Below are 27,146 nucleotides of genomic sequence, written 5' to 3' on the forward strand. Positions count from 1 at the left end.
TCCTGCCACCTTCCCAGGTCCTTCAGGGATCAAAGGAATCAAGGCCAGTGATTTAATCAAGGAAGTCACTAGTGGTCCCCTGGCCTGTTGGCAAAACAGGTTGTCTTCATAGAAGGATTCTGCTAAAATGATCCAGCAATGGTAAGCCCCAAAGGACCTGAACTTCTCTCTGATTGCACACCCTCAGGAAAGCAGGGTCTTCCCCCTTCCAGGGCAGTTTCCATCTCAGCTCAGCAGAGGGACTTCCTGGAGATCTTGGGCTTCTTCACAGGCTTCACATAGAGGTTGTCTATGATGCTCCCCTCTATGTTCCAGCAGCCAGATAAGGAGGAGTTCTCCTTCTCAGCTCTGGAATCCTTGGTGCTGATAGGAAGAGGGATGTTCTCAGTGTCTGTCTCCTCCATCTGCTGGAACTCCAGTTCAGGGGGAAGCAAGGCTCTGGGTAGGGGATGGTAAAAGGTTTGGCAGCAATCAAGGGGAAAGTGCTGACACCATCTTTGAAAAGACTCTGGGTCTTGCCTGTCCTGGCTATGAAGCAGGTGAGTGCTCACTCCACATTTCCCTCATGGACTGCTTGTCAAACACTGATTCAAGGTATGAAGGAGTTTTGATGTAGGTTTGGGGATCAGGAAACTCAGGAAAATGGCTGAGGATGGGTGGTGGGTGGGGTCTGTTGTGCACTGCACAGAGAGCCTTGGGTTTCACTGGCTGATTGGTCACCAGAGGTGCAGTGATGACCATCCTCTCAGACCCTTTTGCATAAGCAGGAAGAGTATCCATATTGAACCCCATTTCCAGGAGTGTGACCAGGACATTCCACAGTGTGTGCTGAGGCCTGGCTGTGTGTTCACAGTAAGACTTGGCACTACTGCCATCATTTGATATGTAGCTCTCTAGCATCTCTGTCAATGTTTCCACAGATGCTTTCTCAGAGCTCTCAAATCCGGCCTATGTCAGCAAGGAACTAACAACCACATGTGGAGTCCTCTTCCAGGACAGATGGTAGTTATCAGCAGCATTAATGGACTGTTTGCCCCCTGATCCCTTTCGGCCAACTTGCTCACTCTACTGCCCTGTAATAGGAATCTTAAAAGGGCCAGGAGGTGATATCCCACTTCTAAAGCAGAGTCAGGCAGATCTCTATGATTTTGAGGCCAGCCTGAGCTACAAAGTATACTACAGAAGAGGCAACAAAGCTACAAAGAGAAACCTTGCCTAAAAAAACAAAACAAAACAAAATAAAATTTGAAACCAGATATTTGGATGAAGAACTGAGAGATCAGAGGAATAAGACAAGCCACAGCTAACCTCACATCCACAACTACTGATTGAATCCTATTTCCACAAAGCTTCAGACAGTGAAAGATTCAGAGTCATGACCAGAATGAAACTCAGCTGAAGTGCCTGTGGTTCCTCGTCCTCATTCTTATATACCTCTCTGCGGCCTGAGGTCACTTCCTGGAATTAAAAGTGTGTGTCTTTCCCAAGCAAGAAATGTGATTTCAAGTGCTGGGATTAAAGATGTGTGTCACCATGCCTGGCTGTTCTATTTGTGGCCTTGACCTCTGACTCCAAAGTGATAGTGTTAAAAGCCTGGGTGCGACCATTTTCTCATCTCTGTCTAATCTAGTGTTTGTTCTGTTCTCTGGCCCACAGATATGTTTCATTAGGGTACATAATTTATTGGGGATATGAAGGCAATGCAGACCCCATCTTGGGTATTAGGGACAGGACTGTGTTGTGACAGGGAGAACCTCAAATTTCCAGAGTGACCCAAGGTTACCACCAGCTCTCCGTTTCATGAATCTGCAGCAAGCTGGCACTTGTTTCCAGGCGCTCAAACTCTGCTCATTAGCTGACCAAACTCTGTTGCTTTGCAGGATAATCTCCCAGCAAGATGGCCTTCTGCCTCCTTGAGGAATGAGGCTTCAGAAGCCAATACAACTCTACAATGGCTTTGGACCATAAGCTCCTGAACTTGAATTCTTTTAAACAAAGACATCATGTAGTTTATTTTGTATTTTTTTAAATAAGCACACATTACAATAAAGAAAAAAACCTTTGATTTGTAAATTCAAATTTGGGAAGAAAGGGAAAGAAATAAAGACTTTTGAAAAACTGAATTACAGAGAGGGAGTGACTTTATACCCCTAAAGTTCTCAACTGCACAAAACCAAGGTCCACACAACTCCTGCTTGGCCACCAAGGGAGGGAGTTAGGCATCTTCCCAGTAGCAGGCCTCGCCTTCTATTCCTGCTCTGGCACAAAGGAAAACAGATCAACTTGAGACAACCAAACAGTTTTGGTTACAAGTATAATAAAATATTCTTAATCCTATGAATTTGAGACACCACATTTATCATCTTTGTTGAAATAGGTATGTAAAAATGCCTCTATATAGTTCTTTAGACATCATTTTCTTCCAAAGAAAATGAAGTGAACACATAGACTGTTGGAATGAAGTTGATACCCTCAGTTACAAATGCTTGATGCTTTTTTCCTTTTAAAGTTTTATTAAAAACTATTTCTTCTTCTTTAAGTAAAGAACATTATACCAAAAAATACATTGTGAAATATCCAGAGACATGTGAGTTTGTTTCCTTGAGCAAACAGCGTCCATCCTAGGAGTAGGAGTTGCAAACTAGGAAGTCCCTGGAGTCTGTCTTAGTCATTTTAATTTGTGGTTCTTATTGTATTTAGATGGGACCTCAGGTTCCAGAGACACTCTAATCATAGTCCTCAAATGCAGGGAATACAGTTCCTTAAGACACAGTTCAGGGAGCAAAAGGCAGATTTTGTGAATTCATTCTCTCAGTTCCTGTCACTACCAAGATTTTCTTGCAAGAGAGCACTGGCACATCACTCATTCAGAGATAAGATGATGTCATCTTCCCAATCAGAGTTGTCTGAGCTGTCCTCTACCAGAATCACTACCTCTTCCTCCTCTGCTTCAGAGTCTTCTGCTTCCCCCTCCTCTCCCTCCTCTAGGCTTGCTAGCTCCTCATCAGAGGGAGAGAAGTCATTGTTCCCATCGTGTCCCGTGTTCTCACTGTTGTCAGCCTCCTCCATCTCTGACTCTGGCCACTGGTCAGTGTCAAAGTCATCTACATCATCCGTGCCATCATCATCACTCTCTTCCTCCTGTTCTTCCTCTTCCGAGTCCTTCTCTTCATCTTCTTCCTCTGCCAGACGCTGCCTGCCCACTTCATAAAGCCTGCATACTGTGTCCATGTTAGGGGCATCCATACTGCCTTGATTCTCAATGACAGCAAGATAGCAGTCTTTGGTGTCTGTACACAGGTCAAAGATGTTCTGTTTCACATCAATGGTTGCTATAGGTTTGTAATCAGTTGCATTAAATGTTCGGAAGGATGACCCAAAGGGGCTTTTCATCCTCTCTTCCAAGAAGTCATCTTCATCATCTGCCTGCAACATTGCTCCATACATCACTGTCCCTGTGTAGTTAAACACCACACGACATTGATCCAGAGCAGGAACTGTGTGTAAAAGATGGAAAGTTCGAAGGTCCCAAATTTCTGTATTGATGATGGCCTCCAGCCCATTGGGATGGAAAACACCACTGATATTCCTGTTGAACTTGTCAAACTTGTGGATGGCCTGTGCAGAGCGGACATCCCACAGGACCCCATCATTTAAGACAAGATCGTCTGTAGGATCAAAGGTGGCACAGTTCCTCTTGTAGTGGCTGGCAAGATCTGGGTTAAACAGAGTCAACATCTTGGTGCCAGTCTCAATATCATAAACATGGGCCATGTCTCCTTTTGTGCCTATGACCTGATCCTGAGAGTACTTACTGAACTCAACATAATGATCTTCTGTGAAGGAATGCTTCATATCAAATACTGACCTCATCCCCCAAAGTGCAGACAAAGGCTGGCCCCAAGTGGCAGATGTCAGAAGTAAGGACCCATCCCTGGAAGGTTCAAGGTGTGTGATGGCTGAGTTGTGACAGTTATAGCTGGCCTCTTCCTGTCCACTAAATACATTGTAGAGCTTCAGCTGCCCTGTACAGTTCCCAAGCATCAGGAACCGCTCCAGGGCTGAGAATGCACAACATGTCAAGCCACTCTCATCTTCATGAGCTTCCGGGAACACTGAAATAGGATGAAATCGCCTAAAGATAAGATGCCTATCAAAGCCTCCGCCATCTACACCTACATATTTTGGAAACCATGCCCTGTGGTTTAGCCTTGAGGTAAAGTTCATTGGGGCTTGCCTTCTCTGTTTTGGCTCAGGGCACTGGTGAGGAGTAAAGAGAGAAAAAGGTGGACAGGTGGCAATGGGGTTCTTGCAGCGAGCATGTTGCTCTCTAAGATGCTCTGTGATAATACTGTCCAGTGTTGGTAGGGAAGGAAGATGTCTGTCCAGTTGTGTTTTAACAGCATGGCTCTGGCTGTATGTGCAGAGGTCCGACTTCTGCTGCAACACTTGGATATTCCGGCCATTGCAAAGTGATGGCCTCTCTCTGATAAAACTGGTCCTGCCAATCAAAGGAGAGTTGTCTGCATATGATGGGCCAGGCAAAGCCAGTGATCCTGGGGTTGGGCATGGCAGAGTATTGGAAGGGAAGTCATGGGGGACAGAAGGGGTAGAAGCATCCATAGCAGCGTGGCTGCCCAGTAGATTTGCAATGCCATTGGCAATCCGAGGGGTCTCAGGAAGAGAGACAGTAGGAGCAGCAGCAGTCACTGGGGTGAAGGCAGAAGAGTGTGTGGCAGCAGTCATGGGCAAGTCGGCCTCTCTGGTCAGCACAGTGGCTGACTCTCCTAGCCCTTTAGAAATGAGATGGTTTCTTATCAACAGTAGTAGTTCTTTCTCAGGGAAGCAGATCCTTGACTGGGCAACAACGCCTGCTTTCTGTAGCCCTGCCAGTGACACATCGGTGCCAAGCAGAAGAGGCTTTCCTAGTATTCGCTCAATGAGCTCAACTGCATAGTTGCAGAATTTGACATGGTAGCTACGCTTATCCTGCCGCACTGGCTCCTTCATCAGCTGTTGAATCTGCCAGCTACTAAAAAGGGGCAATTTGCTGATAATCTGTGCAACAGTGCTACTTCTAGACAAGCCCACTAGGGCTTTGCAGGCCATGGCTCGGATCTGGTCTACATCTGTGATGGGCATCTTGATGGACAATAGGGACAGAAGCACCTTGATGCCATCATTGGACTGGACCACATTCCACATCTTGGCCAGGGGATGCTCACTGCTCTTGGGGATCTGAGACAGCTTTCTCAAAGCAGTTCCAGAAGTAAATTTACCAAAACTGGATATTCGGTTATCTGGGCCACATACACAATTGATGATAACTCGAAGGGCTGACTTCTGAATTTCAGCATCTTGGAGGAAGTACTCACCTTCAGCAACTGCCAAAATGATGCTGATTCCTACAGTGGATACAGTAGAGCCATGCTCATCCAAGACCTTCACCGACTCTGCCAATTGCAGCTGGATTTTTGGCACCACAGTGAGGATGGCCAGGACATCCAAAGCAAAGCGCACAGTGTCAGTCCTTGCATAATAGGTCTTCCACTTGCAGGCGATGGAAATCAGCTGCAACAAGAGCTGCACGCAGGAAAGCTTGAGGAAGACTTCAGCAGGTTCCCAATACAGCTGAGCTGGGCCATATTCTATCAAAAACTCCATCATTTCCTCAATCTGCTCACCACTGTATGAGCATGCCTTGTATGGAGGAGAAGAGTGCACAGGAATAGCTCCCTCAGGGCTCTGAAGGGACTGCTTGACTTGTTCCAGTTTAATGGCCAAGTGAGCCTCAAAGTACTTTCGCAGAGCCATGCAGGTATCTTTGCCTCTTTGGCAGGTAGCAAAGATTTTATAGTTGCTCACATGTCCACCCGGGTCTTCCGAATGTAGAATCTCCAAAGTACTGATCAAGTTCACTAGGCGACGAAGACCATCATAATGGTCAAAGAGCTCCAAGACAGCTGGGAATGAGAAGCAACCTGAGAAAAACAATGTTGCATGGCGGCATCCTGAAGCATGAGAACATTCCATTAACCATAGGGCATAGTTCACCACATCAGAGAGAACTTGGTGGGGATGCATGCAAAGTCTTTCCATAGCATCCTGGATGTTGGACAGGTAATACAAGCATATAGATACAGCAGTTGCAGCCATAGAAGGACGAGGAATTTCTAGTAATTTCTGTACCCCACCATGTGTAACAAAGTCTGTGGCAAATTTGTTATGGATGAGGAGAGATGCTAGTTGCTTGAGTGCCTCGAAAGTAAGCAGGACATCATTAGTCTGTTTCAGATCAATATAAAACATCATCACTTCCTGTGATTCAAGTTGCATGAACAGGGGAAGTAATTCTTGATACTCTCCCAAAGGGGTCAGGTACAGGAGAAGAAGTCTCTGCTCAATAGCAGGAGTCATTGGATAGAGGGTATAGTTGGTGCCAATCACCCAGGGGGATACTTCTGACCAGCTGTTATTAGACACCTCAGCAAACACACCATCTGGCTCAGAAGATGACACACCCAATTTCTGCTTGGCTGTCCTGTCGTTCTCTCTTTCACCATGCTTTGCAGACTTCTTGAATCCTGAGGCTTCCTCAGGCTCAATTGCTGAGTATACTCCATTACTGGTCTTCCGACTTAATTCCAGATGAAAAGAGATGTCCATATCTCTAGAAATTTCTTGCTCTCCATCCACAACATCTACTGCCATGTCACCATAGTCCATATCCACAGCTTCCTCATCTAAAAGCAAACGTGGCTCTGATGAAGTCTTCTGGGGCCTAAGACACATACTTTCCTGCCCCAAAGACACTTCCTGAACATGTAGCTCTCTCAGTTTGCCAAGCACTACTGCCACCAGCCTTGTATTTTCATCTCTGTACCTTGAAACAATCTGTTGATTTTCCATAGCACCTCCTAATAGTGCTGTAGAATATGTCCTCAGTGGCTGATCAGCCTCTTGGGCCCATTTCAAAAGATTTTCAACAATCCCTTCCTTTTCTTCAAAGAACACTGCAGCTTCTAGACATGGCATGATGTCCAGTAGCAATCTGCAGGCTGCAGTATTTAAAGGGGCCTCTCTGCTTGTCAACAAATACCCATTCATCAGTGTGTTCATGAAATCAGCATTCGTGGAGAGTAGTCTCAGCAAGTGACCCAGCATACAGTCAGGAGCAACTCGCACAGGATGTCGATCATCAAATGGGTCTGGATCTCCTTTATGATATTCTTCAGTTTCTTTTTCAATTAATTCTGACATTCTGCTAAGGATGGCTACCATAGCCTGCCCGTTTCCATGGTCCTCTTTCCACTGTTCCAGCAGGGCAGTGAGCTCATCTTTGGAGTCCACATGTACCACTACTGTAGTCATGGCTTGTCCCACCTGAAGAACCAAGGAGTATTCACAATGGCTGGACTGGTCCAAATCTGCTTTCAGCAAGTCTAGGGAGTTTAGTTGTTGGGAGCAGGTTGTAGTCAGCAGCTGATGCTAGTTGTCTCTTTCAGCCAACAGGAAATCTGCTTAGACAGATAGAGACGTTACAACGTGCATTTACATATTACATCCCCTTCTGAGCATCCAAGGCATTGGGAGCAGAGTTACCAGGACAGCTGATAGGTCCAGAAGTTCAAAGGCTTTTCAGGAAGCCACTGTAGTTGATTGCTACATTCCTCAGCTTGGAAGTTCACTCAGGTAGTCTGAGAACTGAAGATAGCCTAAGAGCTATAGAATGTCTTAAGTTCCATGGCTCAAGTAGGACCTCAGTCCAGGTTGTCCTGAGTGAAGATCCAGATTTAGAATTGGGCTGTGTTGTCTGAATATTGCTGGGCTATCCAGAGAATGTTAATCCCACTAATCAACTATAAGACCACTCCCACGGTTTCAAGCTAAATTTGAAGCAAGCTTTAATTAAATAGTTTCCAGGTGGATGTCCTCTGATCGGGTTGACACCCAAGTTACCAGCAAATGGCCTGGAATATTTTCTTATTGCTTTTGAATCTGTCCTATACATATGGATGTATATGGCTCCACTTTGCCAACACTTTAATATTGACATTGATCACGAATGTGTATTTTGGCAAAATTTTCAATATTAGGGGAAATGCAAATACAAGAGGAAATCTTGCCTTTTCTCAAAACAGTTTCACTGGAAAAACACTTGGAGGTAATTAAGATTTTAGAAACAATTGAGTTAAATACATTTCAAAAAGCTTAATCTACAGAGATTGGCACAAGGGCAACCACATTTGTAAAAGGAACATTATTATATCACATATAAAACCCCACACATTGACAGTGGGAGACTTCAACACCCCACTTTCACCTCTGGACTGAATGGCCAAATTGAAACTTAACAGAGAAATAAAGGGTTTGACTGATGTTATGCCTCAAATGGACTGAATCGATATCTACAAAACATTCCACCGAAATTAAAAGAATATAACTTCTTCTCAGCAACCAATGGAACCTTCTCAAAATTGACCAAATACTTGTCCACAAACACAATCTCACCAGATCCAAAACAATTGGAATAACCTCCTGTGTTCTATCTGACCACCATGGTTTTAAGTTAGATTTCAAGATAAAAAAAAAAAACTACACTAATCCTACAGTCTCATGGAAACTGAATAATTCTCAACTGAATCACCAATGGGTTAAGGAAGAAATAAAGAAAGAAATTAAAGACTTCCTAGAGATCAATGAAAATGAATACACTACATACCCAAATTTATGGGACACTAGGAAATCAGTGCTAAGAGGGAAATTCATAGCACTAAATGCCCACATAAAGAAGTTGGACAAATCTTACACTAGTGATTTGACAGCCCAGCTTAAAGTTCTTGAACAGGAACAAGCAAAGTCTCCCAGGAGGAACAGACACCAGGAAATTATCAAATGGAGAGCTGAAATCAATAAAATTGAAATAAAGAGAACAATACAAAGGATTCATGAAACAAAGAGTTGGTTCTTTGAGAAGATCAACAAGATAGACAAGCCCTTATACAAACTAAACAAAAGACAGCATCCAAATTAACAAATTGGGAAATGAAAAGGGGGACATAACAACAGAAAAAGAGGAAATCCAGGGAATCATCAGGTCATACTTCAAAAACCTCTACTCCACAAAACTGTAAAATCTAAAAGAAATGGATAATCTTCTGGATAGGTAACACATACCTAAGTTAAATCAAGACCAGATAAAGCATCGAAATAGTCCAATAACCCCTAAGGAAATAGAATCAGTCATTAAATTCTCCCAAGCAAAAAAGCCCAGGACCAGATGGTTTCAGTGAAGAATTCTACCAGATCTTCAAAGAAGACTTAATACCATTCAATAGAAGCAGAAGGTATATTATCAAACTCCTTCTATGAGTCTACAATTACCCTGATTCCTAAACCAAACAAAGATACAACAAATAAAGAGAACTACAGACCCATCTCCCTCATGAACTTTGATCCAAAAATACTCAATAAAATACTGGCCAACAGACTCCAAGAACACATCAAAACAATTATCCACCACCATCAAGTAGGCTTCATCCCAGAGATGCAAAGGTGGATCAACATAGAAAGTCTGTTAATGTAATACACCATATAAACAAACTCAAAGAAAAAAAAACACATAATCATCTCACTAGACAAAGAAAAGGCATTTGACAAAATCCAATAGCCCTTTATGACAAAAGTCATGGAGCGATCAGGAATACAGGGAACATACCTAAACATAATAAAGGCAATCTACAGCAAGCCAACAGCCAACATCAAATTAAATGGAGAGAAATGCAAAGCAATACCACTAAAATCAGGAACAAGGCAAAGCTGTCCCCTCTCCCCATACTTATTTAATATTGTACTTGAAGTTCTAGCCAAAGCTATAAGACAACATAAGGAGATTAAGGGGATACAATTGGAAAGGAAGAAGTCAAGCTTTCCCTATTTGCAGATGACATGATAGTATACATGAGTGACCCCAAAAATTCAACCAGGGAACAGCTTATAAACACCTTCAGCAACATAGCAGGATACAAGATCAACTCAAAAAAAAAAAAAATCAGTAGCCCTCCTATATACAATAGATAAACAGGCTAAAAGGAAATCAGAGATACATCATTCTTTACAATAGCCACAAACGATAAAAAATACCTTGGGGTTACTCTAACTAAGCATGTGAAGGACCTATATGACAAGAACTTTAAGTCCCTGAAAAAAGAAACTGAAGAAGATGTGCAAAACTGGTAAGATCTCCCATGCTCATGGATAGGCAGGATTAACATAGTAAAAATGTCCATCTTACCAAAAGCAATCAACAGATTCAACACAATCCCCATCCAATTACCAACACAATACTTCACAGACCTAGAAAGAATAATACTCAACTTCATATGGAAAAACAAGGTGAATTCTGAAAGGTCAGAGAATCAAAACATGCCCCAGGTTAAAATAAAAAAAAAATTAAAATGCAACACCAAGAAATCCTGTTTCAAAAATGAAAAAACAACAACAGTAAATAAATAAATAAATAAAAACACAGAACCAGATATGGCTCTGAACAACTGAGAGATCAGGTTAATAGGACAAGCCACACCTAACCGCACCTGAGCAACTTCTCCTTGGATCCTGTTTCCAAGAATCCTCAGATTGTGAAAGATTCTGAGTCCTCACTAGCATGAATCTTACTTAGCTAAAGTGCTAATGAAAAAACCTAAAAGCTTAAAATCCTCTAGTTCCAGGTCCTCATGCCTCATGTACTTTTCTGTTTCCTGACAGCACTTTCTGGGATTAAAGGTGTGTGTCAACATTCCTGGCTTTTCCCAGTGTGGCCTTGATCTCTGCCTCCAAAGAGCATAGGATTAAAGGTGTGTGTGTCACCATTTTCTGACCTTGTCTAATCTAGTGCCTGGTTAGTTCTGTGACACCCAGATAAGTTTTATTAGGGTACACAATTTATTGGGGATGGAAGGCAATCCAGACCCCATCTTAGGAGAAGGCCACCTGCTGTCCTCAGTTCCAGAAAGGACCTCAGGAATGTGCCATGATAACTCAAAACAGATACAGGGCAGTATGTTCCTACAGACATTCTGTGTAGGCTTTATGGCCCTTGAAGTTACCTAGATAATCCTGATGAGTAGTCCAGATAACCCAGCTCAGAAAGTTGTGGCTTACAAGGCTTATAGCACTGAAGTTGCAAGATGGGTCTTTGAGAGCCACCATCTGCACTATGCTGGAGAGGTCATCTGACACTATTTAGAGGCCAACAGAAATTAGAAATACAAGGGGAAATCTTGCCTTTCCACAAAACAGTACGACTGGAAAAGCACTAAGAGGTAATTAAGATTTTAGGAACAAATGAGGTAAATACATTTCAAAAAGATTAGTTAACATGATTGGTTCAAAAATCCTTAGAGCTAAGTTTGAGAGTAATGTTTATCCTTTGTAAAAGGCTGTGCTATAGTATATTGAGCATAGTGGAGCTCCATATTATATTCAGGATTCGTTGTTTCTTTTAACATAGTTTCCATTTATTTTTTTTTTTTAAGACAGGGTTTCTCTGAGCAGTTTTAATGTCTGTTCTGGATCTTCCTCTGTAAACCAGGCTGGCCTGGAACTCACAGAACTCACAGAGTTCTGATTGGCTCTGCATCCCAAGTGCTGGTTTTCATGGAGTGTGCCTCCACTGCCAGGCATTTCTTTTTTTATGATCCAAAACGTTTGCTCCCTTTCTCCTGCCACTTCCATTACCACCCCTCAGCCTGCTCCCCATCCCTCAACTCCTCCCGTCTCCATTCAGAAAGGGCCAGGCCTCCGAAGGGCTTGAACATAGCATGGCACCTCAAGCTGAGATAGTACAAGATGAATCTTAAGGATAGTATTAAATAAAAAATGCAGGATTCCAGTACTGGGGTGAATTATGAAAGGTCAGAGGACCAGAACAAACCACAGCTAAAAAGAAATACTACACAGAGAAACTCTGTCACTAAGGAAAAACAAACAAATTACAACAAAAACAAATTCAATCAATCAATCAATATCCCGGAATCAGATATTGGGGTGAGCAAATGAGAGATCGGAGGAATAGGAAAGCCACAGCTAATCTCACCTCAACCACTCGTGATCAGATCCTGTTTCCAAGAGTCTTCAGACTGTGAAAGATTCTGAATTCTCACCAGAATGGAACTTGCTGAACTGCTGCTTAAAAGCCTAAAAGTTTGAAAGCCTCTGGTTTCTAGTCTCCATGCCTTATATACGTTTCTGCTTTCTGACATCACTTCCTGGGATTAAAGGGATTCTTTCTCAAGTAAGACTTGAGATCTCAAGTAGTGGGATTAAAGGTGTGTGCCACCACCCCTGGCTCTGTGCTCAGTGTGGCCTTGAACTCACAGAGATCCAGAAAGGTCTATGCCTCTTGAATTTAAGGCATGTATGCCACCATTTTGCTGGCCTGTATGGCTATCTAGTGAGTGTTCTGTTCTCTGTCCCCTGATAACTTTACCTGGCACACAACATATTGGGGGACACAATATCACCACAAGGTAGGACATAGCTCCTCCCCATGAAGGAGGCTGGGCAAGGTAATCCGGCATGGGGATTATGTTCCCAAAAGCCAGCTAACAGCCAGTGACAGGTCCCAATCTCACTGCTAGGAGACTTACAACAAAGCAAGCTACACAGCTGTCACATGCAGAAGGCCTAGGTCGGTCCCATTTAGGCCTCCTAACTGTTGGTCCATAGTCCATGTACTCCTATGAATTTAGGTTAGGTGTTTCTGTGGTTTCCTGTCAGTAAGTTTCCCCTGCCCCAACCGCACCCCAACTGCTGATCCAAATCCCCTGTCTCTTTCCTAAGGATTTCCTGAGGTAGCCTGTGGATCTCTGCATCTGCTTCCTTCACTTACTGGATAAAGCCTCTGTGATGACAATTATGGTGGACACCAGTCTGATTACAGTAGATATCCAGTTCAGGTACCCTCTCCACCACGGCTCCAGACTTGATCCTTGGTCATCACTAGGGTTTCCTAGGAGATTCCTTGGCAACAGATTTCTCCCTAGCCCTTTGTCTGGCCCCCAATCTGTCTCCTGCACCAAGCCTGCCCAAATTGCTCCCTCATTGTCCCATCCCCTCATTACATCCCTCTGTTTACTCCAGTTTACTCAGGAACTCTCTTCTAATTTCCCTTCCCTGGGAAATCCATGCATCCCTCTTTGGGCTCTTGTGTTATCTACCCTCTCTGGGGACTGTGGATTGTAAGTTGCTCATCCTGTACTTTATTCCTCATATCCTCATATGAGTGAGTACATGTCATATGCCAGTGAAGGAATGGAATTTGCTAGCAGGGTTGAAAGCAAAAAGGGTATGAAACAAAGCCTCTTTTTCATGTCCTCTATATAGGCTTCTAGCAGACATGATTCCAGATGTGATGGCCATTCTTGGTGGTCAATTTGACCCTACAGCTGTGGGGGGAACAGAACAAAGGGGGAAGTGCAATTTCAGAGATGCTCTTGTCCTATGCTAGGAAGTCTTCTCGGCAGCATTTTTGTGTCATCTGAATGCTCTTTGTCTTCCTTTTAGCTTATCTGAGGATGTGTATGAGAGCACTGGCTATAGATCATGCTTGTGACATTAATTGTCCTTTTGGAATCTTGGAAGGAGTCCTTCATCTGCTTCCCTACCTGTCATGGTCTTGACCCCTGTACTTGACAAGTGACCTGAGACCTCTGAGGAGTGTTTATTGTACTCTCCAACCTGTGTCGCTTTGGCTCTGAGGATTGGAGGCTTATTCTTTCTGCCCATATATTTAGGCCACCTTGTCAGGGTCATGTATTCAAATTACTAGAAATGGCAACTGCCTCCAATATGCAGCATATTCCCCAAACAACAGACTTGGATGCAGGTGTCCCTGTCTACACTGCCCTGCTTTGCACTGGTCTTTGTGATATTCCTTCAGGCCCTGGAAAACACTGATTGCCAACAAAGGCCAGTAGTGACTAGAAAAAGGATAGTGGATTCTGTGAATCTGCACAATGACTCTGGGGGACGGTGACTCCCTTTAAAGTGGACACTGGGTCCTGGGTCGGGCCAAGAACACTGTGGGGCCCTGACATGGCCAACAGGTTCAGGCTGTGCCCCAAGTGGATAGCCTCAGGAGATAGGGAAGCCAGCAGGGGCCTTAAGTAGCTCAAACTGTGCCTGAACCAGACAGGAGATAGTGGAGAACTAACTCTCCATCTCCCTCGAGGGTCATAACTGAGGAGTGGCCTGTAGGTCTGTGGGGTCAGCTGTGGTATTGTGTTCCCCAAACAATATTTTGGACACTAATAAATCTATCTGGAGTCAGAGAACAGATAGCCACTAGATTGAGAGGCTAGAATTATGGTGGCACTTTCCCCTTTAATCCTAGCATTTCAGAGACAGAAGTCCTTCTGGATCTCTGTGAGTTCAAAAGCACATTGGAAACAACCAAGTGTGGTGACTCACACCTTTAATCCCAGGGAGTGATGGTAGAAAACAGAATGGTAGATAAGGCATGAGGACCAGAAACTAGAAGCCTTTGCCTGGTTAATCTTTTGAGCTTTGGGGCAGCACAGTTCAGCTGAGAGCCATCCAGTCTGAGGAACCAGGATCAGCTGAAGAACTGGTGAGAACTTTTACGTTTCCTGCTACATCTGGTGCCCCAAGTTCGTGGTACAAATTCATGAAAAAGCTGTTTGCCTGTGGCCTTGTGGGCCCCTGCACAATCCCGAGCTAACCTCAGCCAGTGGTGGTGGCACACTGGTAGGATTTACTGAAGAAGGCAGAGGAAGGAGGATCCCGAGTTTGAGGTTGGCCTAGGAGGCTTCCCCAGGGGCTTAGGCATAAAAGGAGGCATCTGTGGGACTATGGAGGTAGTGACTGCTGCTCTGAGTTGCAGGATGATTCTCATCCTGTTGGTGACTGAGGTGATGTTGCTACCTGGGACGAAGGGTTTACTGCTTCTTGTTCAGACAAGAATTGCCTGGACCACTGTGTTATAAGAAAGCATCAGCAAAGGTCAGTTTGGAAACATTTGGCAAGAAAAATTTTGGGGGGAAATTGCTGTGAAGAATTTCTCTTCTAGGGAAGAACATTCATGGTTCTGAGAGATAGACATTTATCAGACTGTGATTACACCAAACCATATAGGAGGAATAAAAATGTCTGCAAGGAACCATGTCCATACATAACAGTGACTTTGAAATATTCAAAAGGATGACAGGATCCCACAACGATGATTCCACATGGACTGTGGTAAAGCCATTAAGCTGATGAACACCACCAAAAGATTGACTTTGGCCTACAAACTGCTTAGGACAATTTTCAGATGGCTAGCTGAGATGATCCAGCCTGACAGACTACTCGCATAAGGAGTTGGGACAAGCTCTGCACTTTCCCATTATGCAGAGACTGGACAAAGGACATAGACTTGACACTTAATCCCAAAATTTTCTTTTCAGGATTTCCTAAAGATGTCTTCACACCCAGAGAGCAGCAAGTAATTTTAAGAAAAGGACGCCCAATTCCCAAGAGGTGGGATGGGCAGTTTTTGGTCCTTTAATGAGATTTGGATATTGTCTCTGTTTGCAATGGTGGTTACAAGTTTTTCATTGTTAATGGTCAGGAATTGTTAATATAAGGTGATTATATGCAGAGGTTTTTTATTGAAGAAAAAGAAAAAAGAATATAGATATGAGTTAGATGAATGAATCTACTCTGAGAATTAACATGAATAATTAATAGGATAAATGGGTCGGTGATTGAATCTACTCTAAAAACAAAAGGGGGAAGATATAAAAAAGATAGACTACTGAATCTACATTTAAATAGGAACTACTGGTTTTAAATGAATAAGTAATGAAAAATTTTTGTCTGAATTTATCAAATATTACCGGCCTGGATATTATAAAAATTTATATAATGTAGGTTTTTATCTGAATCTGTCCTGTGTTAATGGACTAGACATCATTCATGTAATTTTTGACTGTATATATTGTATATACTTATTGGATAGTGTTTCTTCTATTACTTATAAGCTTATTTTTAATTTTAGAAAAAAAGGGAATTGTGGTATTATGTTCCCCCAAAATATTGAGTACCTTAAAAAATTTATCTGGGATCCAAGAACAGACCGCCAGTAGATACAGAGGCTAGAAATTGGTGGCACTCACACCTTTAATCCTAGCATTTCAGAGACACAAATCCTTCTGGATCTCTGTGAGTTCAAGGCCACATTGGAAACAACCACGTGTGGTGACTCATGTGTTTAATCCCAGGGAGTGATGGTAGAAAACAGAAAGGTATACAAGGCATGAGGACCAGAAACTAGAATCATTTGGCTGGTCAAGTGTTGAGGCTTTGCAGCAGCACAGTTCAGCTGAGAGCCATCCAGTCTGAGGAAACAAGATCAGGTGAAGAAGTGACAAGAACTTTGAAGATTCCTGCTACACCCAGCAATGGACAAGGAGTCCTTTCCAGTCTGCCACTCTCCTGCACTTGAAAATCTGAGGTAAACAGCAATCCTCTGTCCCTGTGATGCACACTTTTCTCCATCCTCTTTCTCTCTCATGCTGATGGGTTTGGCTCCAAGTGTGGAATGGAATGCCACTGTCTATGGCTACTAGGCCACTGTGGCTGTGTTACAAGACTAACCAACAGTTTCTTGTCTGAGGTACAATGCTGATGCAAATCTAGAGTTATTTTTCTTATGGTATACAGCTAGTGTTTGCAATTCTCTGATCTTTCCTCAACCATATTTAGCCTTAGTCTCAAAGCCCCATCATAATGACTTATTGCTGTGAAACCAAGTAGGCTGAACCTGATGAGGAATGGTGGACTGTAGGGATGAAGCTTGTGTTGTATGTGCCATGTTGCAAGTTGAAAGGTTTCTATACCCTGATATTAAGCCTTTTCATCTTTCCCCTGGTAGAGTAATCCAAATCCAATGGAATTAGAATGCTAGGTGTTTGGGGTGCACGCCTTTAAACACAGCACTTGGGAGGCTGAGCCAGGCAGATTTCTGTGTTACAGTCCAGCCTGCTTTATTGAGTGAGTTCCAGGTGAGGCTACAAAGCTTATGGTGACAAATTCTCTCTCCCCCCACCAAAAAAAACCAAAAAACAAAAACAAAAACACAAATAAGAAACATAATGACAAGTCCAAGTTTAATGGGTAAAATTCTCAGGGATGACTTTTTTGGGCCTGAGGAGACTGAGGAAAGATTCAAAAGCTACTTGTCCATCTCCGAGGGGCAGTTTAACCTGTAGGTGTGGTCTTGAGCATCTCTCCAAGAAGCTTTCTGAGATGGGGCAGGGTTTGGAGACAGAGAGCAGGTAGGGTAGCTGAGGCAGAGATCCCTCCTGAACAGTGGCTAGTTGGCCTTCTTCATATGAGGCTACTCTAGGAGAGGTTATTCTTCTGGCCATTCTTGGCAACATCCAATTTGATGGATCAAAGCACCTCATCATATGGCAACATCCAAATTGATGGATGAAAGCACCTCATCATATAATCAGTGGTGATGAGACTGCCTGCTCAGGGAAGCTTCATGTAGGCCAGAGTCTATGGTCTAGTATGTATATATACATAGTTCATGATAGTTTCAGATGGCCTGTCCTGCTCTCTCCAGAAAGACCACAGATGCCAGGATCGAAGCATTTAGACTTACAGACCTGACACAGCACCATGCCAAATTCTGTCCTTTAAGACCATGTGTCTTTTGAGGTTGGGGTGAAGTGAAGTAGGGAGTGAGAAAGTAAATTTGAAAGAAAGTACCCTCTTTGTATCACCAATCATTTTTTCATAAATCACATGTTATTATTTCCCTTAAGAAACTTTTCCAACTAATAAAAAAAATGCATGCATTGACCAGCTCAGCAGGGATCTTGTGGCCCGGATGTAGAGAGAAGTGAGAATGAGCTCCTAGGCTGAGATGTCAAATTCATGATTTTTGTGGGTCATCAAGTGGGATCCAGGTGGCCTGGAAGAAACACTAAGCAGTAGCCAGCCAACAAGTAAAGGCACAAGGCAGAGGACACTTTTCTTACTGCCGCCTTACCAGATCCTTCAGGGATCAAAGGAATCAAGTGCAGTGATTTAATCAAGGAAGGCACTAGTGGTCCCCTGGACTGTTGGCAAAACAGGTTGTCTTCATAGAAGGCTGCTACTAAAATGATGCAGCAATGGTAGGGCTCAAAGGACGTGACCTTCTCTCTGATTGCACACCCCCAGGAAAGAAGGGTATTCCCCCTTCCAGGGCAGTTTCCATCTCAGCTCAGCAGAGGGACTTCCTGCAGATCTTGGGCTTCTTCACAGGCTGCACATAGGGGTTATCCATGATGCTCTCTTCTCTGTTCCAGCTGCCAGACGAGGAGGAGTTCTCCTCAGTTCTGGAATCCTTGATGCTGATAGGAAGAGGAATGTTCTCAGTGTCTGTCTCTTCCATCTGCTGCATGTCCAGCTCAGGGGGAAGCAAGGCTGTGAGGTAGGGGATGGTGAGAGGTCTGGCAGCAATCACGGGAAAGTGCTGACATCATCCTTGAAAAGACTCTGGGGCTTGCCTGTCCTGGCCATGAAGCAGGTGAGTGCTCGCTCCACATCTCATCTCTGAGATGCAGCCCTCTCTCTCAGGACCTGGTTGCAGACACTGATTCAAGGTATGTGGGAGTTTTGATGTAGGTGTGGGGATCCAGAAACTCCTGGAAATGGTTGTGGATATGTGGTGGGTAGGGTCTGTTGTCCCCTGCACTGAGAGCCTTGGGTGTCACTGGCTGATTGGTAACCAGAGGTGCAGTGATGACCATCCTCTCAGACCCTTTTGCATAAGCAGGAAGAGTGTTCACATTGAACCCCATTTCAACCACTGTGACCAAGATATCCCACAGTGTGGGCTGGGTGCTGGCTGTGTGTTCACAGAAAGACTTGGCACTTCTCCAGACTTCTGAGATGTAGCTCTGTAGTATCTCTGTCAGTGTTTCCACAGATGCTTTCTCAGAGCTCTCAAATGCTGCCTCTGTCAGCAAGGAACTCATAACCACTTGCAGAGTCCTCTTCCAGGCCAGATGGTAGTTGTCAGCAGGGCTGGTGGACTGTTTCCTTCCTGATCTCATTCTGGAGCCACCAGGCCCAGCTGTCCTTTCGGCCATCTTGCTCTCCATACTGCCCTGTAATGGGAATCTAAAAAGGGCCAGGAGGGGATGTCCCACTCCTAAGGTAGAGTCAGGCAGATCGGTGTGTTTGAGGCCAGCCTGGGAGACAGAGTGTATTACAGAAAAGGCAGCAAAGCTACACAGAAAAACTTTGCCTCGAAAACCAAAACAAAATAAAATTCAAAACCATATATTTCCTAGAAGCTTCAGACAGTGACAGATTCTGAGACATGACCTGAATGGAACTCAGCTGAAGTGCCTCTGGTTCCTGGTCCTCATTCTTATATATCTCTCTGCTGTCTGAGGTCACTTCCTGGGATTAAAGGTGTGTGTCTTTCCCAAGCACGACAGGTGATATCAAGTGCTAGGATTAAAGGTATGTGACACCATGCCTGGCTGTTCTCTTTGTGGCCTTGACCTCTGCCTCCAAAGTGATAGTGTTAAAGGCCTGGGTGCCACCATTTTCTGACCTCTGTCTAATCTACTGGCTCTTCTGTTCTCTGACCCCCAGATAAGTTTTATTAGGGTACACAATTTACTGGGGATGTGAAGACCATACAGAACCATCTTGGGCATTAGGGACAAGCCTATGTTGTGACAGAGAGAAGCATAAATTTCCAGAGGACCTAAGGTAAGCCCCAGGCACTCTGTTCCTTGAATCTGCGGTAAGATGGCACTTGTTTCCAATGGCTCATACTCTGCTTATTTCTGACCAAACTCTGTTGCTTTGCAGGCTAAATCTCCCAGCAAGATGGCCTTCTGACTGCGTGAGGAATGAGGTTTCAGAAGTCAGAACAACTCTTCAATTGCTTTTGACCATAAGCTTCTGATCTAGAATTCTTGTTAACAAAGACAGAGATGTAGTTTATTTTGTATTTTTTTAAATAAGCACATATTACATTAAAGAAAAAGACCTTTGATTTGTAATTTCCACATTGGGAAGAAAGGGAAAGAAATAAAGACCTTTGAAAAACTGATATACAGAGAGGGAGTGACTTTATACCTGTAAAGTTCTCTACTCCAAAAAACCAAGGTCCACACAACTCCTGTCCAGCCACCAAGGGAGGGAGTTAGGCATCTTCTTAGTAGCAGGCTTTGGCTACTATTCCTGCTCTGCCACAAAGGAAAACAGATACATTTGAGGCAACCAAACAGTTTTGGTTATAATTATAATCAAATATTCTTAATCCTATCAATTTGAGATACCACATTGACCATCTTTATTTAAATAGGTATGTAAACATGCTTCTATATGGTTCTTCAGACATTTTTTTCTTCCAAAGAAAATGAAGTGCAGGCATAGACTGGTGGAAAGAAGTTATTACCTTCAGTCACAAATGCTTGATGCTTTTTTCCTTTTAAAGTTTTATTATAAACAATTTTTTTATTCTTTACGTAAAGAATATTATACAAACATATATATTGTGAAATCACCAGAGATATGATTGTTTTTTACTACAGCAGGACTGCGCCATCCTGAAAGTGGGAGATGCAAACTAGGAAGTAGTCCCTGGAGTCTTTCTTAGTCATTTTAATTTGTGTTGTTATTGTTTTCAGAAGGGATCTCAGGTTCCAGGGAGACTCTAATCATTATCCTCAAATGCAGGGGATACAATTCCTTAAGACACAGTCCAGGGGACAGCAAAAGGCAGGTTTTGTGAATCCATTCTCTCAGTTCCTCTCACTACAAAGATTTTCTTGCAAGAGAGCACTGGCACATCACTCATTCAGAGATAAGTTGATTTCATCTTCCCAATCAGAGTTGTCTGAGATGTCCTCCACCAGAATCACTTCCTCTTCCTCCTCTGCATCAGAGTCTTCCTCTTCCCCCTCCTCTCCCTCCTCTAGGCTTGCTAGCTCATCATCAGAGGGAGAGAAGTCATTGTGCCCATCCTGTCCTGTGTTCTCACTGTTGTCAGCCTCCTCCATCTCTGCCTCTTGCCACTGGTCAGTGACAAACTCCTCTACATCATCAGTGCCATCATAATCCCTCTCTTCCTCCTGTTCTTCCTCTTCTGAGTCCTCCTCTTCATCTTCTTCCTCTGACAGACACTGCCTGCCCACTTCATAAAGTCTGCATACTGTGTCCATGTTAGGGGCACCCATACTGCCTTGATTCTCAATGACAGCAAGATAGCAGTCTTTGGTGTCTGTACACAGGTCAAAGATGTTCTGTTTCACATCAATAGTTGCTATAGGTTTGTAATCAGTTGCATTAAATGTTCGGAAGGATGACCCAAAGGGGCTTTTCATTCTCTCTTCCAAGAAGTCATCTTCATCATCTGCCTGCAACATTGCTCCATACATCACTGTCCCTGTGTGGTTAAACACCACAGGACATTGATCCAGAGCAGGAACTGTGTGTAAAAGATGGAAAGTTCGAAGGTCCCAAATCTCTGTATTGATGATGACCTCCAGCCCATTGGGATGGAAAACACCACTGATATTCCTGTTGAACTTGTCAAACTTGTGGATGGCCTGTGCAGAGCGGACATCCCACAGGACCCCATCATTTAAGACAAGATCGTCTGTAGGATCAAAGGTGGCACAGTTCCTCTTGTAGTGGCTGGCAAGATCTGGGTTAAACAGAGTCAACATCTTGGTGCCAGTCTCAATATCATAAATATGGGCCATGTCTCCTTTTGTGCCTATGACCTGATCCTGAGAGTACTTACTGAACTCAACATAATGATCTTCTGTGAAGGAATGCTTCATATCAAATACTGACCTCATCCCCCAAAGTGCAGACAAAGGCTGTCCCCAAGTGGCAGATGTCAGAAGTAAGGACCCATCCCTGGAAGATTCAAGGTGTGTGATGGCTGAGTTGTGACAGTTATAGCTGGCCTCTTCCAGTCCACTAAATACATTGTAGAGCTTCAGCTGCCCTGTACAGTTCCCAAGCATCAGGAACCGCTCCTGGGCTGAGAATGCACAACATGTCAAGCCACTCTCATCTTCATGAGCTTCCGGGAACACTGAAATAGGATGAAATCGCCTAAAGATAAGATGCCTATCAAAGCCTCTGCCATCTATACCTACATATTTTGGAAACCATGCCCTGTGGTTTAGCCTTGAGGTAAAGTTCATTGGGGCTTGCCTTCTCTGTTTTGGCTCAGGGCACTGGTGAGAAGTAAAGAGAGAAAAAGGTGGACAGGTGGCAATGGGGTTCTTGCAGCGAGCATGTTGCTCTCTAAGATGCTCTGTGATGATACTGTCCAGTGTTGGTGGGGAAGGAAGATGTCTGTCCAGTTGTGTTTTAACAGCATGGCTCTGGCTGTATGTGCTGGGGTCTGACTTCTGCTGCAACACTTGGATATTCCTGCCATTGCAAAGTGATGGCCTCTCTCTGATAAAACTGGTCCTGCCAATCAAAGGAGAGTTGTCTGCATATGATGGGCCAGGCAAAGCCAGTGATCCCGGGGTTGGGCATGGCAGAGTATTGGAAGGGAAGTCATGGGAGACAGAAGGGGTAGAAGCATCCATAGCAGTGTGGCTGCCCAGTAGATTTGCAATGCCATTGGCAATCCAAGGGGTCTCAGGAAGAGAGACAGTAGGAGCAGCAGCAGTCACTGGGGTGAAGGCAGAAGAGTATGGGGCAGCAGTCATGGGCAAGTCAGCCTCTCTGGTCAGCACAGTTGCTGACTCTCCAAGCCCTTTAGAAATGAGATGGTTTCTTATCAACAGTAGTAGTTCTTTCTCAGGGAAGCAGATCCTTGACTGGGCAACAATGCCTGCTTTCTGTAGCCCTGCCAGTGACACATCAGTGCCAAGCAAAAGAGGCTTTCCTGATATTTTCTCAATGAGCTCAACTGCATAGTTGCAGAATTTGACATGGTAGCTATGCTTATCCTGCCTCACTGGCTCCTTCATCAGCTGTTGAATCTGCCAGCTACTAAAAAGGGGCAATTTGCTGATGATCTGTGCAACAGTGCTACTTCTCGACAAGCCCACTAGGGCTTTGCAAGCCAGGGCTCGGATCTGGTCTGCATCTGTGATGGGCATCTTGATGGACAATAGGGACAGAAGCACCTTGATGCCATCATTGGACTGGACCACATTCCACATCTTGGCCAGGGGATGCTCACTGCTCTTGGGGATCTGAGACAGCTTTCTCAAAGCAGTTCCAGAAGTAAATTTACCAAAACTGGATATTCGGTTATCTGGGCCACATACACAATTGATGATAACTCGAAGGGCTGACTTCTGAATTTCAGCATCATGGAGAAAATATTCACCTTCAGCAACTGCCAAAATGATGCTGATTCCTACAGTGGATACAGTAGAGCCATGCTCATCCAAGACCTTCACCGACTCTGCCAATTGCAGCTGGATTTTTGGCACCACAGTGAGGATGGCCAGGACATCCAAAGCAAAGCGCACAGTGTCAGTCCTTGCATAATAGGTCTTCCACTTGCAGGCGATGGAAATCAGCTGCAACAAGAGCTGCACGCAGGAAAGCTTGAGGAAGACTTCAGCAGGTTCCCAATACAGCTGAGCTGGGCCATATTCTATCAAAAACTCCATCATTTCCTCAATCTGCTCACCAGTGTATGAGCATGCCTTGTATGGAGGGGAAGAGTGCACAGGAATAGCTCCCTCAGGGCTCTGAAGGGACTGCTTGACTTGTTCCAGTTTAATGGCCAAGTGAGCCTCAAAGTACTTTCGCAGAGCCATGCAGGTATCTTTGCCTTTTTGGCAGGTAGCAAAGATTTTATAGTTGCTCACGTGTCTACCACGGTCTTCTGAATTTAGAATCTCCAAAGTACTGATCAAGTTCACTAGGCGACGAAGACCATCATAATGGTCAAAGTGCTCCAAGACAGCTGGAAATGAGAAGCAACCTGAGAAAAACAATGTTGCATGGCGGCATCCTGAAGCATGAGAACATTCCATTAACCATAGGGCATAGTTCACCACATTAGAGAGAACTTGGTAGGGATGCATGCAAATTCTTTCCATAGCATCCTGGATGTTGGACAGGTAATACAAGCATATTGATACAGCAGTTGCAGCCATAGAAGGACAAGGAATTTCTAGTAATTTCTGTAACCCACCATGTGTAACAAAGTCTGTGGCAAATTTGTTATGGATGAGGAGAGATGCTAGGTGCTTGAGTGCCTCAAAAGTAAGCAGGACATCATGGGTCTGTTTCAGATCAATATAAAACATCATCACTTCCTGTGATTCAAGTTGCATGAACAGGGGAAGTAAGTCTTGATACTCTCCCAAAGGGGTCAGGTACTGGAGAAGAAGTCTCTGCTCAATAGCAGGAGTCATTGGATAGAGGGTATAGTTGGTGCCAATTACCCAGGGGGCCACTTCTGACCAGCTGCTATTAGACACCTTAGCAAACACACAATCTGGCTCAGAAGATGACACACCCAATTTCTGCTTGGCTGTCCTGTCGTTCTCTCTTTCACCATGCTTTGCAGCCTTCTTGAATCCTGAGGCTTCCTCAGGCTCAATTGCTGAGTATACTCCATTACTGGTCTTCTGACTTAATTCCAGATGAAAGGAGATGTCCATATCTCTAGAAATTTCTTGCTCTCCATCCACAACATCTACTGCCATGTCACCATAGTCCATATCCACAGCTTCCTCATCCAAAAGCAAGCGTGGCTCTGATGAAGTCTTCTGGGGCCTAGGACACTTACTTTCCTGCCCCAAAGACACTTCCTGAACATGTAGCTCTCTCAGTTTGCCAAGCACTACTGCCACCAGCCTTGTATTTTCATCTCTGTACCTTGAAACAATCTGTTGATTTTCCATAGCACATCCTAACAGTGCTGTAGAATATGTCCTCAGTGGCTGATCAGCCTCTTGGGCCCATTTCAAAAGATTTTCAACAATCCCTTCCGTTTCTTCAAAGAACACTGCAGCTTCTAGGCATGGCATGATGTCCAGTAGCAATCTGCAGGCTGCAGTATTTAAAGGGGCCTCTCTGCTTGTCAACAAATACCCATTCATCAGTGTGTTCATGAAATCAGCATTCGTGGAGAGTAGTCTCAGCAAGTGACCCAGCATACAGTCAGGAGCAACTCGCACAGGATGTCGATCATCAAATGGGTCTGGATCTCCTTTATGATATTCTTCAGTTTCTTTTTCAATTAATTCTGACATTCTGCTAAGGATGGCTACCATAGCCTGCCCATTACCATGGTCCTCTTTCCACTGTTCCAGCATGGCAGTGAGCTCATCTTTGGAGTCCACATGTACCACTACTGTAGTCATGGCTTGTCCCACCTGAAGAACCAAGGAGTATTCACAATGGCTGGACTGGTCCAAATCTGCTTTCAGCAAGTCTAGGGAGTTCAGTTGTTGGGAGCAGGTTGTAGTCAGCAGCTGATGCCAGTTGTCTCTTTCAGTCAACAGGAAATCTGCTTAGACAGATAGAGATGTTACAATGTGCATTTACATATTACATCCCCTTCTGAGCATCCAAGGCATTGGGAGCAGAGTTACCAGGACAGCTGATAGGTCCAGAAGTTCAAAGGCTTTTCAGGAAGCCACTGTAGTTGATTGCTATATTCCTCAGCTTGGAAGTTCACTCTGGTAGTCTGAGAACCAAAGATAGCCTAAGAGCTATGGAATGTCTTAAGTTCCATGGCTCAAGTAGGACCTCAGTCCAGGATGTCCTGAGTGAAGATCCAGATTTAGAATTGGGCTGTGTTGTCTGAATATTGCTGGGCTATCCAGAGAATGTTAATCCCACCAATCAACTATAAGACCACTCCCACGGTTTCAAGCTAAATTTGAAGCAAGCTTTAATTAAATAGTTTCCAGGTGGATGGCCTCTGATCGGGTTGACACCCAGGTTACCAGCAAATGGCCTGGAATATTTTCTTATCGGTTTTGCATTTGTCCTATACATATGGATGAATATGGTTCCACTTTGCCACCACTTTAATATTGACATTGATCACGAATGTGTATTTTGGCAAAATTTTCCATATTAGGAGAAATACAAATACAAGAGGAAATCTTTCCTTTTCTCAAAACAGTTTCACTGGAAAAACACTTGGAGGTAATTAAGATCTTAGAAACAATTGAGTTAAATACATTTCAAAAAGCTTAATCTACAGAGATTGGCACAAGGGCAACCACATTTGTAAAAGGAACATTATTAAATCACATATAAAACCCCACACATTGATAGTGGGAGACTTCAACACTCCACTTTCACCTCTGGACTGAATGGCCAAATTGAAACTTAACAGAGACATAATGGACTTAACTGATGTTATGCCTCAAATGGACTGAATCGATATCTACAAAACATTCCACCCAAACTAAAAGAATATAACTTCTTCTCAGCAACCCATGGAACCTTCTCAAAATTGACCAAATACTGGGCCACAAACACAATCTCAACAGATGCAAAACAATTGGAATAACCTCCTGTGTTCTATCTGACCACCATGGTTTTAAGTTAGATTTCAAGATAAAAAAAAAAAAAAAACTACAGTAATCCTACAGTCTCATGGAAACAGAATAATTCTCAACTGAATCACCAATGGGTTAAGGAAGAAATAAAGAAAGAAATTAAAGATTTCCTAGAGATCAATGAAAATGAATACACTACATACCCAAATTTATCAGACACTAAGAGGGAAATTCATAGCACTAAATGCCCACATAAAGAAGTTGGACAAATCTTACACTAGTGATTTGACAGCCCAGCTTAAAGTTCTTGAACAGGAACAAGCAAAGTCTCCCAGGAGGAACAGACCCAAGGAAATTATCAAATGGAGAGCTGAAATCAATGAAATAGAAATAAAGAGAACAATACAAAGGATTCATGAAAAAAAGAGTTGGTTCTTTGAGAAGATCAACAAGATAGACAAGCCCTTATACAAACTAAACAAAAGACAGCATCCAAATTAACAAATTGGGAAATGAAATGGGGGACATAACAACAGAAAAAGAGGAAATCCAGAGAATCATCAGGTCATACTTCAAAAACCTCTACTCCACAAAACTGTAAAATCTAAA

The 27,146-nt window shown here is 43.7% G+C and overlaps 2 protein-coding genes, 1 long non-coding RNA gene and 2 pseudogenes across 7 annotated transcripts; 1 reads left to right on the forward strand and 4 right to left on the reverse strand.

The window, feature by feature from the left end:
• Positions 1-230: 230 nt before the first annotated feature.
• Positions 231-1,035, reverse strand: LOC118596694 (annotated as a pseudogene).
• A 1,824-nt stretch (positions 1,036-2,859) lies between these two features.
• On the reverse strand, positions 2,860-7,371 carry LOC118596659 (DDB1- and CUL4-associated factor 1-like). 3 transcript variants are annotated; one of them, XM_036207517.1, is made up of 2 exons: positions 6,251-7,371; positions 2,860-6,091 (listed from the first exon to the last, which is right to left on the reverse strand). In XM_036207517.1, the coding sequence occupies exons 1-2, from the start codon at positions 7,369-7,371 to the stop codon at positions 2,860-2,862; spliced, it is 4,353 nt and encodes a 1,450-aa protein (XP_036063410.1). The 3 variants fall into 3 exon arrangements, with proteins under 3 accessions (XP_036063410.1, XP_036063409.1, XP_036063412.1); XM_036207519.1 differs by having other exon boundaries at positions 2,868-2,916; positions 3,155-7,371; XM_036207516.1 differs by having other exon boundaries at positions 2,860-7,371.
• Positions 7,372-18,280: 10,909 nt separating this feature from the next.
• LOC118596695 lies at positions 18,281-19,151 on the reverse strand (annotated as a pseudogene).
• Positions 19,152-19,498: 347 nt separating this feature from the next.
• LOC118596927 lies at positions 19,499-19,948 on the forward strand. Its single transcript, XR_004946769.1, has 3 exons — positions 19,499-19,530; positions 19,666-19,785; positions 19,888-19,948. It is a non-coding gene; the product is annotated as an uncharacterized LOC118596927 (long non-coding RNA).
• A 925-nt stretch (positions 19,949-20,873) lies between these two features.
• On the reverse strand, positions 20,874-25,385 carry LOC118597487 (DDB1- and CUL4-associated factor 1-like). Of its 3 annotated transcripts, none has more exons than XM_036209098.1 (2): positions 24,265-25,385; positions 20,874-24,105 (listed from the first exon to the last, which is right to left on the reverse strand). In XM_036209098.1, the coding sequence occupies exons 1-2, from the start codon at positions 25,383-25,385 to the stop codon at positions 20,874-20,876; spliced, it is 4,353 nt and encodes a 1,450-aa protein (XP_036064991.1). The 3 variants fall into 3 exon arrangements, with proteins under 3 accessions (XP_036064991.1, XP_036064990.1, XP_036064992.1); XM_036209099.1 differs by having other exon boundaries at positions 20,882-20,930; positions 21,169-25,385; XM_036209097.1 differs by having other exon boundaries at positions 20,874-25,385.
• Positions 25,386-27,146: the final 1,761 nt, after the last annotated feature.

Source organism: Onychomys torridus, chromosome 16 (assembly GCF_903995425.1).
Source record: "Onychomys torridus chromosome 16, mOncTor1.1, whole genome shotgun sequence".
In the NCBI taxonomy this organism is placed as follows: domain Eukaryota; kingdom Metazoa; phylum Chordata; class Mammalia; order Rodentia; family Cricetidae; genus Onychomys; species Onychomys torridus.

What these genes read in the sequence shown, in the direction of transcription:
- LOC118597487 (XM_036209097.1), bottom strand. Translation starts at nt 25,385, where the DNA reads ATGACTACAGTAGTGGTACATGTGGACTCCAAAGATGAGCTCACTGCC.
- LOC118596659 (XM_036207516.1), bottom strand. Translation starts at nt 7,371, where the DNA reads ATGACTACAGTAGTGGTACATGTGGACTCCAAAGATGAGCTCACTGCC.